The 19,601-nt window shown below is 33.0% G+C and overlaps 1 protein-coding gene across 1 annotated transcript in view; it reads left to right on the top strand.

Moving 5' to 3' along the window:
* Positions 1-19,601, top strand: part of LOC145291211 (uncharacterized) — a 169,980-nt gene that overhangs the window by 31,478 nt on the left and 118,901 nt on the right. The window contains exon 2 of the mRNA XM_080136796.1: positions 11,018-14,166. Within this exon, the coding sequence (XP_079992922.1) occupies positions 11,136-14,166 (3,031 nt within the window). The 5' untranslated portion in view covers positions 11,018-11,135. The remainder of the gene's footprint in view (positions 1-11,017; positions 14,167-19,601) is intronic.

Genomic DNA, 19,601 nt, shown 5'->3' with positions numbered 1-19,601 from the left:
TTTGGCATTTTCATTTATTTGGGGAGTTTCTTGTCCACAACATATTAGAAACAAAAATAAAGACAAATTTTTATTATTTACGTACGTACCCGTGACAGAAGGTAAATATTGTGTCTTCAAATTCATGTAATTCGATCAAGTTTTATTTTTTACAAAAATCTTGTAAACTTAATTATTTGTAGTTATCTCCCTTGTTCATTCAACCTTGTCAGATTGTCACTATCTTTTAGCCATAAAATTTGATTTATAACTACATCATGAATTTATGTATATATTTTTTTATTTTTTTTTTTTTTTGGTGTACACTATTCTCTTTCGATCACGCGTACATACATAATACAGATTTTGTTTTGTTTTTGGTCCCCCCCCCCCGACAAAGGAGGGATTGGACCTAATAATTCACTCCCGTTCATGAGTTTGTTGGCAATTTTCTCAATAATCAGGCCATAGATTTATTTTTGTTATTTTGCACAAACATTAGTCATGGTGAAAGTAAATTTTTGGAGAATGGATTTTCCATTTTCTGGTTGCACCCCTAGGGATCATTAGGAGTAAAATTGCCTCCAAATTGTTCATCTGTTCATTTGTTTGCACTCTTCTCAATAACCACGCCTTGATTTTTTTTGGAATTTCGCACAAACATTAGTCATGGTGAAAGTAAATTTTTTTACTCATAAAGGGGAATATAGAGGGAATACTGAACAAGCTCCGAATCTTGTTACTTTTTTTTTTTTTTTTACATATGTACATCTAACTATTCTGTTAAAGAATTCCATTTTATTTTATACTAGTGAGGGAGGGGTGGGGGTGTCTAGCTTTTCCTGGGCATAAAATATGCTTAAATATCATATTTTAATTTGTCCAGATTTTGTATATATTATTATATGATTGTGATTTAAAAAAAAAAAAGTATTTTGTTGCCATCAGCTAGAATCGAAACCAAAACTGTAGCATTGAAAGCTGGTGATGTTACCACTGTACCAACGTGACACACATATAAACTGATTAAAAGTAAATAAGATGAATGTATAAAATGTATAACAATTTTTTTTTTATTTTGACCAATTTTTGACCGCTTAAAAACTATTTTAACCGGCTAAAGACCCATGAAAGAACGGTCCATAAAAAATCCAATTTGCGACCCCTTAGCATCACTCTACGGCTTTTAGTTTTAGAGGAGATAAAATTTGAAAATATGGAGACAGATAGACAGACAGACCCACAGAAAGACCGACAGTCAGACAGACATATAGCCATTTATATATTAGATTTTGTGTTATTTATAATTTTATTATCCTATTTTCCTATACATATGCAATAATAGTTTTTTAATATTAGCCGTAATTAATAAAAGTGATTACAAAAAAATTAAAATCTTAATTTTCAAGGGACGTAATTGAAATGAAAACATTTTGTTATAATTTAAAAAAATATTATAACAGATTTATATTAAGTATGTAATGTGAATTATACATATAAAAAGAATACTTCAAGAATTAAATTAATAACTGGCAGATGGGGGTTTTTTTTTTGTTTTTTTTTTTGTTTTGATCACAAATAAAAAAAAATATAAATTGTCTTCTTAAGTCATAACCAGGGCTCTGGCAACAGCATATTCTTTTCATTGTTTTTATTCTCGAGTATATATTCGACACAGTTAATCAACCGAGAACCACATCACTCTATATAAAAGCATATAAGATATCAACAGATACACACTCGAGAGTCAAAACAATGAAAAGAATATGCTGTTATCCTACCTCTAGTCATGACGTGAGAAAAACATGTAAAGCTATCTTATAATCTCATAAAAATTTGAAATATAAACAATATAAGGTGCTTATTTAGAATGAAACCTTTTATTTTTTTTTTCAAAACAGAAGTACAGAAAAATCTTTAAAAACAACTTTGATGTATTTACCTAGCATTGAACAAAGATGTCTTATTCCAAAAATCATGTAAATTGATTAAGTAGATTTATTTGCTTTTTTTTAATTAAGAAAATCATTTTATGATAAAGTGAGACATTTTAATTCGCCATACTTTATAAATAGGGGGAGGCAACTCAATTCAAACTATCGAAAACAAAATTAGCCTTGTAATGGCTACAATTTCCTATTATAATCGCTAAAAGTCATTAAAAAAAAACTGATTTTCTACATATAAAGAACTACTTAATTAATTTACGTGATTTTTGGAATATGAGATCTTTGTTTTGTGATGGGTACACAAAGATTTTTCTGCATTTTTTTTTTTTTTAATAAGGTTGAATCTTAAATAAATACCAAATATAATATTTTCAATTCAATTTTAATTGCGGTGCTATTTTGTCTTAAAATGTATTTTCTGTTTTATCAACTACAAAATGACAATGTTTTAATTTTGATTTTCTATCATTTATTTTCATTCCCAATAAACGACATGAAGATTTTTTTTTTTTTACCATATCAATGATTTGTCTGTTATTTTATGGCTGTATCGAATCATTTTAATGAAAGTATTGCTGTTTCTGAATTTTTGAAATGAGGATTATTCGTATTATTCGAACTGCTGTTCTCATCTTGAGTGTTATTCTTACAATGTTTTTACAATTTTTTAAAAAATCAATTCGACTAGCCCCAGGAAAGTTGTATAGTAGTATACCTAATACTCATACAAAAAATTAGATCTCTTACTTGCACCGTTATTTGAAGAAATAACATTAAAGATCATCTACATAAACAAATTAAAAAATCTTTGTTTTTTTTATATATTTTCCCTATAAATTTGTTAGAAAAATTATTATTTTCAATATTTAAACCCAAAAATGTTATTTTGTTGCATTAAAATAAAATGAATAAGGTAAAACAGATAAAAGATAACTAGAATTAAAAAATCTACCCCCCCCCCCTCCGTTAGCTCTGACAGCTCCAACATTTGTTTTTTTAACTTCCTTAATGAAATTTGAAGTGATAATATTTTAAAAGATTGAAAGAACAGATAATTGTTTTTGTTATTAAAAAAAAAGAAAATAACGTGTATCGTCTTGATTAACATATTGCATTAAATTGCTGTATGTAAGATCCCTTAGAAGCGAATGCAGGCCTCATTTACCGACACAACACCTTTGCAATTATATGTCTGTGCCTTGCTTCAAACCCATACACTGATTCAGAAGCTTCGGTTGTTAATTTAACTGCCCTTTCAACACTTTGTGAATGTGAGGGCAAATCTGGCAACTTCAACTTAATTCCATTCATCAGTGAATTTAAAAGTTCATCTTCAGAAAATGTTTCTGTAAATGCCGGTTCACAAACTCCACTCTGTGAAAGGTCAATTAATTCAGACCAATGATTGGCATTAAAGTTGATTTGCGTTGTTTTTAAAAATCTTGTTTTGGCCGGCTCCTCTTTCCTGAAAAAATAGAAAAATTACTTTATTGAGCTAACTTAAAAGTCTAAGCTTATCTATTTTAATGTTTATAATGAAATGCAAACATAAATTTAAAATGACTTTATAAATCGACAAGACCAATTTAATCAATATTATATGCATGAATTGTTACTTACCGAATTGACATAAATTTTTTTTTGCTTCTTCTGTCACTTCGAGGTCATCTGATTTTACCATAGCATACAATATATTTTCAGGTAGCAAAGCAAAAGCATTATGCTGTAAATTTTTTAATGTAATGTGCTGAATTTCAGGTGGCTGTTTCTTGATCCTATTGATCATATACAGTTGCTGGTTATGGAACTTATCTCTTTCTATTTCAAACCAGCTAACTGCATATACTTCAACTATAAATTTAATAAGGCTGTGGAGTTTGCCAGACATTTCTTCAGGATAGGCCCCTCGTGTCCATAAACACATTAGTCTGATGGCCAAAATTAACCATCTTGCCTGATGTATAGGCCCAATTTTCCAGGCAGCAAATTTAGGGTCAACTTTTCCTCTAGAAATGCCAAGTGCATATTCGAATAAAAGTCTCTGGTCAGAGGTTAGTTCATTTATTTCCTCAGATATAAAACAAATATCCAGAGAACAACCAACCGGTGTAAATATTACTTGGGGTAAATGATTATAATCATTACTACATAATTTACCTAGAGGATCGCCTTAATTGTAGATTCACTGTTGTATTCTTTCAGAACAGCAACAACTTCCTCTGCAAGAACATTACTGTTTGCACCAATATTAGGAATAACTCTATTCACTTTTGTGTTCCATCTCTGCTGTGAAGGTCAAATGGCGTTCTGGTCCATTTGCTTTTTTAAATATTTTCTCTCCATTTGGACCCAAAATCTCTTTATACAACAATGTATTTTTATCATTTCTCCCATCAACCCCAATACAAACAAGGTTATTAACGATTTCACTGTGTCTTTGATGGCCATTTTCTTTCATTCTTTCCTTTTGTCTATCTATTTTGCATTTATCAACGATAATATCTTTTATATCGACATTAGATTTGAGAAGGCCCATGGCCTCTTAATCTAAAATCAACGCATTAGCAAGGCTGGCTCCAAGGTTGGATGAAATATCACCCCTGATTAATTCCATAGTATATCGAGGGATTTTGATAAGACTGTAAGGGCCTGTGTGATGTCTCTCTTGCTCAAAGTATTCAACTTCTGTTGAATCACTATTAGGACTGGAGTTGGAAAGGACAGCATCCTCATCATCAGATGTTGACACATCATTAGATGATGAACAGAATCTCTTTTGTTGTTCTAATCTTTCTGTTTTCCTTTTACATTTTTTTTATGTCAGCTTTGTCTATTGGACCCAGCTGGGAAGTACCCTTGGGTCCATTTTTAGCACTTTGCTGTTTTAAATATTCCCTCTCTTCCACTGGAACCTGAAATATAAAATGTTATATTTTGTACAAACACATTAATATCAAAATATTATTTCATATGAAAATGGTAATAATTGCTTTTTACAAATGTTTAAACATTAAATGCAAGCATGGAAATCCATTTAATTTAAATTTTACATGACTTTGTTAATCAAACATACTTTTAAAAAATAAAACAGAAAATAATCTTACCTTCTTTTCCAAAGGACAGGTACAAAGTATGTGCTTAGTCTGCCAATGTTCCTTGTTGCACTTAACATTTTTGTCATTACAGCTTAAAATGGGTAGTTTGCATGTACAAAAAGCAATGTCAAACAGTGTATCTAGCTTTCCTTGGAATGCAGATAAAGATTTTCTATTTATCTGTTTTGCTTTCTGGAAACATAAGATCTTCACTTTATTCACAATAGCCTTTTCATTTATTAGAGGTAAACGAGGGTTAACTGCATTCCAAATGCCAATTATATCCTTTGCTATTATTTTAGAAATATCTACCTCTGTTAAGTCTGGATATGTATTTGAAAGAAAATAGCTGTATTGGATGACTTGCCGGAAAATGGGTGGTTCCGTTTTATCTAATGGGGCAGGTGGACCTGAAAATTTCCTTGCATCTTTACTGCGAGTACAAATTGTTGTGCGTCTTTTTCCAACCATTTTTATTGAAAAGAAAATATATTGTAGTAGGTTATCAGATGTTATACACATTTACTCAATATTACTTAATTAAAATTGAAAACAATGAAGTAGCATAAAATCCAACCATCTTATTTATTTTTGAGCGATTCATGGCTTTGGTAAATGGTGACAAAATAGTAAAATAAATAAATAATTTATTAAAAATAATTAAGTATTTTTAGTAATGAAAACCACATTTTCTTTATACAGAATAAATCTAAAATTTTTACAATAGAGAAACAATAAATTTTGAATAAATATTTACAGCATCTAATTTTACTTACCCCCCTCCCTCACGGGGTTAAACTTAGACAAGGTCAGTTTTTCATATGGGGGAAAAAGCTGAAACACCATTGGAGAAAAAAAAATTTAAATTGCCTTACTCTAGAAGGATTTCTTTTTCATTGACCAACGTCAGAACTTTGAATTTTAAACAATGAAAACCAACTTTTAAATAAAAAATTACAACCTCTTTTTTTAAGTAATTAAGTCAGTAATATTAACTTATAATAAAATTACATTGTGTTGCATATAGGGGGATAATTTCGTGGTGGACTTTGGAGGTACCTACTTTAGGCTTGCCTTCCCACAAGGTTAAACAATTTTGTAAAACAATAACATGGAAAATATATGAAAAAAAAATTAAAGCAGAAATATTTTTTAATTTTCTTTAAAATAATTAAGTCTATTTAAATTTTAAAAAATACATGTAATTAGAATGTCATGCAACAGAAAACTGAATGAATCCACGTGGAAATCACTGTGAATGTAAACAACAATTAAAAAAGTGTCTTTATTTACTTACGTTTTCAGTAAAATGCCTTGAAAACCAAACGAAAACTCTCGATATTTTTTACTTGAAAACAACTGACAAATTTTTTATTAAATATGCATATAAAAATATTAATTTAAAAATGAAATGTATTGAAATGTTTTTACACGTGTTTGAACGACAATATTTAGACACTAATATAAACAATATCAAAGGGAGAGAATTTCACCGTTTTTTTTTATTGGAATTTGTATTTTAAACTATATATTTTATAGTATATCATTTTTTATGAACTATTTATTTTTAGAAGACGAGCATGAATATTTCTCATAAAAAATGTAGTTTTACATCTAAATATTGCATTTGTTTTAATGCCTAGTCTAAATTTTACCGGCGTACATCGTTTGATAACACCGTTATCGTAGTAGAATCATAAATTATTTCCTCATTTAAAGTCATTTCCTCAAATATAAACACAAATTAAGGGTAAAAGATATAATGTGGTCATGTTTTTCTGGTAAATTGCAACTTTCCCAACCCTAGGCCTGTTACCATTCTAAAATCGACCTACCCTAATACACATATAAAGTTATGAACAGTACATAGGGCCCGAGCAAAGCTGGGCTGAACTGCTTGTGTATATATATCTGGGTAGTTATTTTTGTGTGTATCCGTTAGAAGCGTTGAGTGAAATTTGAAGAATGAAACATGTATAAGTACTTTTGAAGCCAAAACTGCAACGCAAATTTTTTTAATAAAATAAACGTCATGTCGAGGAAGAAGAGAAAAAAAAAAAATTGATAAAGGAGTCTTACTCCGAAATATATTTCTTTAAAAATAAACACCCGTTTATTTTATTAAAAAAATTTGCGTTGCAGTTTTGGCTTCAAAGGTATTTATACATGTTTTATTCTTCAAATTTCACTCAACGTTTCGAACGGATATACACAAAAATAACTACCCAGATTTTCAAAATGCGCGACCATGCGTAGCCTATTCGGCTTCATAAAAACCCTGCAGTTAACATCACGTGGACTCTTCATCAAATTATCTTCCACTACATCATGTCGAGGAAGAAGAGGAAAAAAAAAAGATTGATAAAGGAGTCTTACTCCGAAATATATTTCTTTAAAAATAAACACCTGTTTATTTTATAAAAAAAATTTGTGTTGCAGTTTTGGCTTCAAATGTATTCATACATATTTTATTCTTCATATATATATATATATATATATATATAGAGAGAGAGAGAGAGAGAGAGACATCCACACACACAATTTATAGAAGGCTATCAAGAATGTGGAAATATGCTGGGGAGATAAAAGTGAAAACAAGTTTTTGTTTTTATCTTATTTTTTTTTAATAAATCTTCTTTGCTTTCCGTGTTAATTTGTTCACTTGAGATATATGTATAAAACCATACCTCATAATATCTGGGAGGAGGGACTCTTTTGCTCCAGTGTTACTGTTTCATTCAACTTAAATTTTATAACATACAACAATAGCAGCTATGATGGTAGAGTCTTTATTTCACTTTATCTTCATCTTGTTTTTAGTAATCTTAGCAGCCTGGCATATCTCTGCATTGTGGAATTTGTTTTTTGTAATTCACAAAAAGTGGAATTCCACTTTTTGTTTCTTTTTAATAAGAAAAGGTTAAATAAATAGAGCTTTATGTCCTTATTTTATTTATTTTTTTGTTTTGCCATTTGGATTGATTTTTATTTCTCTAGATCTCACTTTATCCTTCTTTCTCTTAGCCTGTTTTTTAATTTTCTTTATTCCTTTCTTCGTATCAGCTTGTCTTGTCTGGTTTCGCCTCTCTTTTGTCTCTCTCTGAAAATGTTAATTTTGTCATATGTAAAGCGATTCATGAGTAGAGTACTTTAGTTTCTGCAATAAAGCTGATTTTTGTGAGTGGTAAGACACAAATATGAAGAAATAAATTGGATGAAAACGATTCTGTGTAACTCAACAATAATTATGGAATTGTTTATTATATAAATATGACAAAAGAATCATTTTTTATAGGGATCCTTTCAGATGAGTTATTTGTATATTTATTTATTTATTTATTTGTGGTCTGTTATCCTCATCTTTATATTTGTTGTTTCACCACATTTCGACCAACTCATCCTCTGGCCTTCTTCACCTGAATTCTTTGGACAATTTTTTTTTTACAATTTTGCTGGCGCAAGCTTGACATTTGTTGACTGGTCATCACTTCTTCTGAAATAATGTTTTATTGTCTTTTTTTTCATTTTGGACGCAAGTGAAAAATATTGATGAAAATCTCATAATTTTAGCAAAATCTTGGATAAAAATACAAATGAAAAACATTTGAAGTTTGTTAGAAACAACAAAAATTATATCTACATTTAAAAATACTCTGTTCCCGAGAAATAGAAATTGTAACAGAGCATGGATGAGTGTATGCATATGCTTATGAAATGTGAAATGATGTCATTGTAAGGAAAGAGACTATAAAAAAAGGAGAGATCACGTTAGAGATATGGATGACGTTAAAGGGCATGTTCAAGAAGATTATCACATGAGAGATGTCACAGCCATAATGAGAAGTCACGCACACGGATGGCAGGAGATTAAAAAAATAAATGTTGTACAACAAAAAAAGCGAGTTGAAGTTCTTTTCTATTCTTTGGCTACTTTGTGACTGAGGCTACAACATGTTGGTTCTCAAACACCATTACAAAATGAGATTGAAGTATTTCTTATGGCAACTAACAGAAAAAAGTGAAGTTAGAATAAAAAAAATGCCTGTCTTAATAATCACTCAAAATCGAAATTTAAACAAAATTCTTGTAGAAACACTTCAAATAAATGTCAACAATCATGTGAAAATGTGATCGTCTATTAGTATTTAATTTTCGATTTTTGAGCGATTGTAATCGATTAATGGTAAAAAATAATTTTGAATGTCCATAAAAAGTTAGAATCAGCTGGAACTGATGGTCATTTTACGTTAAATTTATATACAAAACTAATTTTTTTACTTGAAATTCTAAAATATTTTTTCTTTCAGCAAGTAATCATTTAAAAATATATGTGGATATGACATAGGGGCTTACCGTAATTTGAACATTTTTTAAAAAGCATTAAATCTCCAATTAAACATCTAGAATTTTTAAAAAGAATTCGAATCAGTAATTGTATCGAAATCAGGAATTAAGAAAAGAATCGAAAAATTTTGGAATTGTCTCATCGCTAATGTATATCTATATAATTATAAAACTCAAATGACCTTGTAACAGGTGTTTTAATCCAACTTCAGTTTACGACTTTCGGTTGCGCATGCGTACATAAACAAATAATCAACATGACAATAAAACATATTGTTTTACTGTGTATGTTTTCAGCATCCCAATTGTTTCTTTTTTGTGTTTAAATTATCCAAATAAACAATTGTTAATACTTTCTGCATTTTTTTTACATCATTCATTTCCGTATTACGTTTAAGTTATTTTAACGCAATTTTCTTACAAGTAAATCTACTTTAACCCGTTGACAGCCATAAAAGCATTTTACAACAGCGATTTACCCACCGCCTTCATTTTTTTAAAAATTTATTCTCCTTTTTTAATACACCCATTTTAAAAAACATTCATACATTTTCTTCTACATTATCAACATAAATAAATAACACCGAAAATATTTTTTTAATTTGTGTTACAAATAATCAACACGACAATAAAATGTATTGTTTTACTGTGTACGTTTTCAGCATCCAAATTGTTTTTCGTTTTTGTGTTTAAATTAAAAGATATACCAGAATTTGAATTTTACTTATTATTAAGTATTATGGTATCTGTTCAGTGCACATTTACCTATAAGTATGTCAAACCACTTATAATTCAATGGCTGCAAGTTTTTTTTTTTTTAAATAAACAATTATAAACAGAACGACTTATAGAAATCTATCTATCTATCTATCTATATTATATTATTTTTTTCATGTTCATATACTTTCATAGAAATGTTTCTGTTATGTCACAAAAAACTATTTTCTTCACAAGTGTCACGCTCATGCATAATTTCCATAGCTAATATAACATACTGATCTAACGGGTCACAGGTAGTCTAGTCTAGTATATATATATATATATATATATATATATATATATATATATATATATATATATATATATATATTCCTTTGTCTATCTGTCTGTTCCACCTTTCTTTAAAAATTACTGGGCCAATCTATCTGAATTTTGTATGGACCTTTGTTATGACAAGGTGCAGTAAACTAAGTATTATGGTATCCATTCGATGCATAGTTACAGAGTAGTAGGGATTAGTGTTTAATGCCAAACTGAACACAAATTTAATATTAATATTTAATATATATATATATATTATACTACCTATCATTTTATTTTATTTTTTCATTTTATTTTTAAATGTCATTAAGCCAGTTTTTTTCTATATTTACATTTTACATAATTCTGATCTTTCCTCTCTTCTGATGATTAGCATTTAGCTTCAAAATGCCATGACCTAAAGAGTTTTTTGTTTTTTCTTAAATTACCCCTTAACTTTTCCTTGTTGTTCTGATGACATAATAAAGTTATATAACTTTTATTCCTCATCTTTCATTTAATATTATCTAAGTATATTTATTACATATAATGTTTTGAACAAACTGCATTAACTTCTATAAAAAATGTTTATTTTATTTTCATTTATTTTTATTTTTTATTTTTTTTCAGGCCTGAGAATTGATAGCAGGTAATGGCATTCTGGAAGAAATGTTCCAAAACAGAATCCATTTCTGAAGATGGTTTTCCAAACTGACACGAAAAACGTTGTCAGCTCTGTTATTGAATAATGGAGAAAATCTATGCGCGCCATAGTAATTTGTCATCAGATATCGAGGACACCAAAGACGGCAATAGTTTCTATCTTTTGTCACACTCTGCCCCTTCCTTGCAAATCGAATATTTGAGTCAGCAGAAAAAAACAGATCGCCCACTTCTGAATCGATCCAGATCATTGGAAGACTTTAGATATCTAAGCAAATTTCCGATTGATATCAAACAAGAAAACTCTGTCGTGTTACCACAATGTCCGGAGAAAAAAATCTCTCACCACTCCACCGACAATCCACATTATACTCGTGGGACAAGTCTTGGAGAATCCGTTTCCAATGATTCCGATTCAGAAGATACGTTGCCGGATCTGAGTGATGATTCTCCTTCAGGAAAGGATAATACGGCATCACCAAAATTGGTTGGAAATATTCGCCGCAAATCCCGTTTAGATTATTTGGAATCTAGTAAAGAAATTCCAAATAATGAACCAATTGAAATTAAATCCGAGATCGTTTCTGATGAGGATGACTGTTCTCTGCCGTTGTTCAGCTACTCCCAAGAAGATGAATTTATTCTGATTTCCGATTCTGATGATGAAGAAAATGCTAAGACTCAATTTGAAGATGGTAAAGATATCGGACAGATTTGTGATTTTGGTAATGTTAAATTAGAGGATGCCGACACGCAGCCGTGTCTTGATTTTAATGATGAGATCAAACTGGAACAGTGTCCGAGTCTGGACACTGGTGAGGTCATTCAGATTGAGAAGACGTTTACGGTCTGCACACCAATTAAACAGCAAGAGGTGTCAGATCTTAGTACGAGCCCAAAGTTTATGAAGAATAAATTGGCCCATCTAAATTCTGAATCTTTCGAAAACAATCCAATGTTGGTGATGGAGACAAAAAAGGAGCCCAAAAGTGATTCGGATGATTCTGATGATCTGTTCCAGGACGAAATGGAAAATCAGGCAATTCAAACCTACGAAGAAAGAGAATGGAAGGATTTTGGTATAAAGAGGGAAAATCCTGTTAGCGAACAGGATTCATGCAAAGGCACATATCCTGATCGTGCAAGACAGAAAAATGCTGATTTGCTAAAAATGAAAAGTGAAAATGATATGTACCGAATGTCGTTTGAGGAGGATGCGGATTGTAACGAAAGCCTTGCAGATGATGGCGATAGAGACATCAAAAACAAATTGAAAACGCCAGATTTGGATGATGATTTTTTATGTGCTACGCAGATCGACACACCGTTAGATGATGACGTGATAAAAACGAACCTGAAGATGAAACCGGTGAGGGATGGTGATACCGAACAAAATTCCAGAAAGCGGTGGAAAAATACCACTTACTATGATAACATCGACAGTGACGATGATCTCTTCTGGTGTGCTACGCAAGTAGATTCCAATGCCGATGATGAGAATCCACCAGTTTTAAACAAAGAAACTTTTGTGTTGACCAATTCCGATGAAGATAATGATGACATGTATATGATGGCCACTCAGGTTGATAAGGGGTTGCTATCATCTTGCAGAGTACCACAGAATAGCGGAGCCTTTAAACTTCCTACTTTATCGCAAGCAAAGGCATCGGCAAATGCGAATGGGGCGAAAAGTTATTGGCATTCCGAAATCAGCGCGTGGCCCGAGGCAGATTCGGATAGTGATGAAAGCTTGTTCTCTGTGGCAACTCAACTCGATCCGCAGCCTATGGATGCATATGATGACCAAATCTATACGACGCAGACGCAGGTAGATTTTTCTGACAAGCCGACTGAGACTACTAGCAGTGCTTTACAAAAGGCAACTGGGAATGCCAAAAAGAAGAGAAAACTGAAACACCATGCGACTTCTAAAACGTCCGCGTTTCTGAATGCTTTACATAGAAGGAATGCGTCTGATTCTGATAGTGATGACAGTGTTTTCTCGTTAGCAACACAAGTTGATAATGATGATGATGATGATATCCTCTTTATCAGAGCTACACAGGTAGATTCGCAACCTTTTAAAAGTTACAAAAAACACAAAACGAAATCTAAAACTCAACATCGGACACAAACATCTTTATTAACAATGAATGACGATTACGATAGTGATGACAGCGTTTACTCTGTTTCAACTCAGATTGATTTTGAACCCCCCCGGTATCGGAAGAGTTCTAAGTTATGTTTGAAGAATTTAAAATCCCAGAATAAAACTTCAAGGACTGTTAAGAATTTAGACGAGGAATATGATAGTGATAGCAGCGTTTTTTCCGTTGCGACTCAAGTCGATGCATCAACTTCCAAGAGAAAATGTGAAAGAATCAAAGATGATGATGAGGAAGAAGAGGATGATGCTGCATATTGTATGGCCACTCAAGTTGATGTAGACAAAAAAAGGACAACCCCTGCTGCATCTCAAAAGTCCGATATCTTTAAAGTACCATTTTTTCCAAAGAAAAGATTAAAAGTTACGCCTCCTGTTGAAAAGGACACGGAAGCTGTTACTCCTGGGCGCAAAGAAACTATTTCAAATTCTGCATCTGAAATCGATAGTCCATTTGGTAGTTTCTTGTTAGGAATTGCCGAAGGAGAAATGGAACAGGTTGTTATGAAAAGTTCTGAAAACGATGTGGAAGAAGCCGAAAAAAACAAAGATGCCAACAACAGCGAAGAAACGGAAAAGGGTTTTAGTAAGTTTTTATTGGACCTGAGCGATGTTCCACAATCAAAACCTGTCTCTCAGACGTGCCCGGTTGAACCGCTTCGGTTGAAAACCAGAAAGGAAATCCGTCAGTCTTTTAAAAATCAGTACGTGAAAGATGTCCCTAAAAGCCCAGAAGAAAAATGCCATCCAAAAGCAGTTGTGAAAGCGTCTTCAACTAACGACACATGGCTCTCTAAATCTAAGAAGCCTGTCCAGAAGAAGAAACTTCTGGAAGAGGCAGCAATTAGTCGGAAGATAAATGAAGCTCGTAACCAGTTGGAAGAACGGTACTTCTTATCACACCTTGATCCGAGCAAAGTTGGATGGAACAAGTCCTCTCACATACAATATGGTATATATTTCCATTTATTTTTTCTTTCTTTTCCTGTACTAAAATTGTATGAAACATTGATGTTATTGTTTCTTTTTTCTTTTTCTTTTGCAAAGTTCAATCGCATTCTGAAAAGTCAAAAACAAAAACAGTAATTTTCTTTTACAAAACAACCAAACCAAACACCAGAAATAAATATATAAAGAAAAAAACAACTTAAAGAATAAAAACTTTTTCCAGAATTACTGGATTCAACATTAAATAATCTGTGGCGTAAAACAAAACGGCCAAACCAACTTTCGTATTTGCCTTTTATTATAATACTAGTTGGTTTTGCCTGTTCCCTATCACGTTGCAACATTCGTATTTGAAACAAAAATTTTATTCATAACTTTGGGTGCTTGTTCAGAATACACCCTATATTAAAAAAACTAAAACTAAAATAAAAATCTGTACTCTATACATACCTGTAATAGAAAGAAAATATTATACACCAAAAATTACATATGTAACATAGTATTGACAGAGCTAGCTATATACAAATGTATATGAAATGACATCACCAAAAATAAAGACTTTAAAGAGGACATCACGTTAGTGTCGTTACTAAAAAAATAGCAAGTTGAAGTTTTTTTCTATTCTTTGTCTCCTTCACGACTGAGGCTACAATGTGTTGGTTCCCGGACAATGTTGCACATAAATTGATCAAGTAATTTTATTTTTAAATAAAATCAAATTTGATGACAAAACTCCAAGAGATGATCGCACAATGTTATCTTGAAAACAGTCCGGAGAAAGAAAAGAGATAACTCAAAATAATTCAAATTTGTGAGATTTTTAAAGTCATCCTTATCAGGTTGAGGGGTGGCATTAGAAAATTAGAAATTTGCTTAAAAATTGTTTTCTTTATAAAAAATAAAACGATTCGATCAATTTACGTGATTTTTTTTATTACAAAGTTTTCTTTCTGTTGTGGGTGCATACATTATACAGATTTTTATTTATTATTATTTTTTTTTAATATAGAGGGAATTCTGGACAAGGACCTAACTTTTTTCTAAACACAAAAATATTTTTCATTTATTCTTAATTTATTAGAAAACATTTACAAAACCAATTTCAGTGCCAAAAATTTACTTTTTTCAATAAATGAAAAATAAATTAAATGTTCAGTCAATACTTGACTATACTCAGTGAATTAGACATTTTTTTTTCTAGTTTATTGTCAATTGGTAACATAGATGATCACGAGTTCTCTTGTTGCAAATAGACTGCATTTGTGTCTATTCAAAGTGTAGATTCACGCTGGCATGTGTTTTAGTTAATAGATCAATTTCTGTATTTTAGAGACACTACAGCCAAGTTCAGTATAATATATATATATATATATATATATACATATTTTTTTTTATTTTTTATTACATTTTCACCCCAAACAAGGCACATTGCCACTTTGGTGTAGGGGGCTACTATCAGGGGCAGCAACTACTGGGACACTATGTTGGGATTTGGGCAGCAAGATGTCGGTTCACGTTACACTTGGAAATTCTGCATGTCAGTACAGTTGGGGAAGCAGGGACCTGGAATGGAATTTTAACATCTAGCGGTTCTGGGGAAGAAACTACTGGAGTAGAAAGATCTTTTACATCTAGGGATCTCTACTACATGGGGGTGGGATTTAGCTGCCTGTCGGGTTTGTCGAGGGTGTCTACGTCGTGGGGGCACAAGTACTTGCAGTTCGTCAGAGCATTCACCATTAAAATATTTGTAGAACAGGCAGAGGGATGCAACGTTTCGTCGGTGGGACAGAGGCTGAAGCTTATATGCCAGTTCAGGGCCTATCAGATTTGCAACTCTCTTTTGAACCTTGTCTAGGAGCGAGAGACTTGCAGCAGATGCACCAGCCCAAATGTGACAGCAATACTGCATACATGGGCGAATGGTGGCCTTATAGAGGTACAGGATACTTTCAGGTGTTGGTAGTTTTCTAGCACGGTAGAGAGAGCCTACCTTCTTCGCAGCGACCCTGGCAATGTTTTCAATGTAATTGTTCCAACTCATGTTTCCTGTGGACGTTAGGCCTAGCAGTTTGAAAGATGTACTCTCAGATAGGGAGTCACTGGCCATTGCTATTGGTGGCAGAGAAGGTTTCTTGTAATTGTTGAAGGAAACAAGTTTAGTCTTGGCAGCACTGAATGTGACCATCCATTTTTGTCCCCATTCCACTACTGATTGGAGGTCATCCTCTAGTGTTTTTGCCATTTCTTTAGTTATGTGTTCATTTGTTTTCCTGTCATGCCTGTTATAGAGTGTGGTATCATCAGCATATATACCCATCTCAGAGGCAGTTTTGTCGGGGAGGTCATTAATAAATATTAGGAACAATAGAGGTCCAAGGATAGACCCCTGAGGCACTCCCGCATTTATATCATATTGTTTAAATGTACGACCGACGAGGACAACCTGGATTTTTCTCTTATCTAAGAAGGATTTAATTATGTTAAGTATTCTACCAGTGATACCGTATGATTTGATTTTCCTGAGGAGACCCTCATGCTATACCCTGTCAAAAGCCTTAGATATATCTAGAGCTACCACTCTGTCCTCCCTCGCTTTGTCCAGTGAATGGTATATACGTTCAGAGATTACAGTGAGGATGTCTGCTGTGGAACGGGCTTGTATAAATCCATATTGTTTGTCAGTCAGAAGTTTAACATCTGTAAGGTGACGGACTAGAGCATGATTAATTATGGTCTCAAATATTTTGGAAAAGTGGGAGGAGGCTAATGGGGCGATAATTTAATGGATCAGTTCTTTCACCAGAATTCTTGAATACTGGTACCACAGAAGCAGTCTTCCAACAGCCTGAAAAGCATGATTCATTAAGGCATTTGTTGTAGAGTTTGGAGAGAACTGGAGCTACTTCGGCTGAGCACTTTTTTAATAGCACTGCTGGGATGAGATCAGGTCCACATGCTTTTGAAGTGTCAAAGTTTTTTATGATAGCATGCAAACAACCTTGTGATTTTTGGTTAGTGGGGGAATTGTTGATTGCCCATTATTTATTACATTGTTGTAGATTTTCCAGAAGTCACGAGTTCCTAATTTTTGTGCTTTGATGCGTTTTTTAGTGGTTTCAGTAAATTCTCTCTTAGCTGTCGCAATTTTTTTCTTAACATTACTTCTAGCTTCTATATACTTATGCCTGCTTGAACTGGACTTATGTCGGTTAAATCTGTGATATGCATGCTGCCTTTGAGCAATGGCAGTTGCGCAAGTAGAAGTAAACCATTGGGGAGAGTGGGGCTTGCTATAAAATTTCTGCATGGGAACATGTGCTTCAATTGCTGTTTTGAACCATTCAGTGGTCTCATTTGCACACTGTTCAGCAGGAAGAAAAAAATATTTCCCCATGGGGCATCTCTGATAAGATCTCTGATGGCTTCCCAGTCAGCCTTTTTATAATATCTTGTTGTTTTGAGCACTAGCTCTTCAGTTTTGGGTCTAGAGTTTAGGGCGATTGCGACCATTATCATTGCATGATAAGCATTCCCGAGTGGGCTGTCAGCATTTGTTATACAATCCTCGGGAACTGTGGTCAGAATCAGATCTAGAAGTGATGCGTGTTGTTCTTGCTGGTCAGGGAAACAGGTTGGAAACGTAACCATTTGTGATAGGGAGTGAGATATAGCGAAGCTATGTGTTGTGCTGCCCGCTGCATCTGTGTGAGTAGAGAATCCAAGCCAGTTTTTGTGGTGAACATTAAAGTCACCAAATACATGCACTTGTGCGCTAGTGTTGAGGGAGAGTGCTGTGTCTATGCTGTCAGAGACTTTATTATGGTGCAGTCCTGGGTCAAGGGAGAACGGTAGAGAAAATGAAAGTAGCTAATGTTATGTTGTATGTTTAGTCTAAAGCACATAAAGGCTTGATCGTCTGTTTCTAGGTTTGTTTCTCTAGTCAGGGGAGGGTGTTACGAATGTAGACTCCAAGTCCGTGCATATGTCTGTCAGAGTCCTTACGGCAGAGTGGAAGATAGCCAGGCATGTTAAAGTAGTTAGAGGGGATAGAAGAGTGTAGATTAGTCTCACTTAGTGCTAAGATATCTGGAGTGTTTGCTAGGAGAAATGCTTCAACATCAGCTAAATTAGTTCTAAGCCCTCGGATGTTAGTGAATGCAAGCCTCAAGGGAGGAGGCAAGTTGGATTTGTTTGTCCCTAGGCCTGGTTTAAGTTTATTTTTTTTATTGTACTGTCATCATGTTTTTAAAGAGTTTCAGTTAGGTAAGGGGGAGCTGAACAAGAGGTTGTGCAGGGTATCATATATGCAACACAAGTAGACCATTAGCTGACCTTTCTTCAACTAGGACTGTGGCCTCAGGAAAGCCCATCGGGGAAGAGTGCAGGGACCCTTTCAATGCGCGACATGGCACTACAAACATCCTGATATTATACAACTGTTGATGGAGCAGCCGCTCTAAGCGCTACCAAAGAGTTAGGGCCCCTGTACTACTAGTCGGAAACAGCAGCCAGGAACTGTCAATTCGGTACCCTCAACCCATCAGAAGAAGGTCACTCCAATCTAATTACACAGGCATGTGTGGTACTCAAGCACTCCCAAGTGCCCGGTTTTGAGGTGTGGGATGTGTCGGGAGTGGGTAAACGGCATTTACAAGAAACAAGATCTACCACTAAGTGTTTTGTCGATTCACTGTGTTAGTGTCTCTGCGCCTGAGTAATAGGCAAAGAAGGAATATGGAAGCCAGGCGATAGACAGAGCCTATCTACTCCTTAAGCAATTTAGGTTTGCAGACCGGTAATTTGTTTGAGTCACCAGTTCTAGGAAAGTTGTCATCCAAGACTGGAGAGGCCTCCCTCCCCTTTGGTTTAGTTTCAGTGTTTTCCTTCTCCTAGACGGGTGATCTGGGAAGATCTACTGAGTCCACCAGCCCTGAGAGGGTTTGCTCCGCGCCTGGGTCCTAATGCAGGTATTTCTGCGACCCCACGTGGTTAGTTAATGTTACAGGGTTAGTTTGTAGAGGTTATATATATATATATATATATATATATATATATATATATATATATATCTTTTTTAATAAATTAATATTTATTTTTTCATTTACTGAAAAATAAAAAAAATTGACACTACAATTGGCTTTTATAAATGTTTTTTTTTTTTAACTCTTCAGTGTCTATAAAATAGTGATGGCCAATACAAAGAGAAATTACCCAGTTACTGTTTGCTTTTTTTTAACTTTTTTAACTAATTAAAATGTATTAGTTTTTAATAACATTTTTTTTTCCAGAAAGATAAAACCATGAATTTTACCATATTAAAAGCAGAATAATATAATACATTTTCTGTAATTTTTAATAGAATTTTCAATTTTTCAAAAAAAAACACACTTGACCTATTTTTTTTTTTTTAATTTTTGCTGAAGACGAAAATAAAAT

This window comes from Euprymna scolopes, chromosome 12 (assembly GCF_053919585.1).
Source record: "Euprymna scolopes isolate OS-2025 chromosome 12, ASM5391958v1, whole genome shotgun sequence".
In the NCBI taxonomy this organism is placed as follows: domain Eukaryota; kingdom Metazoa; phylum Mollusca; class Cephalopoda; order Sepiida; family Sepiolidae; genus Euprymna; species Euprymna scolopes.
This window is presented reverse-complemented; position numbering and strand designations above follow the sequence as displayed.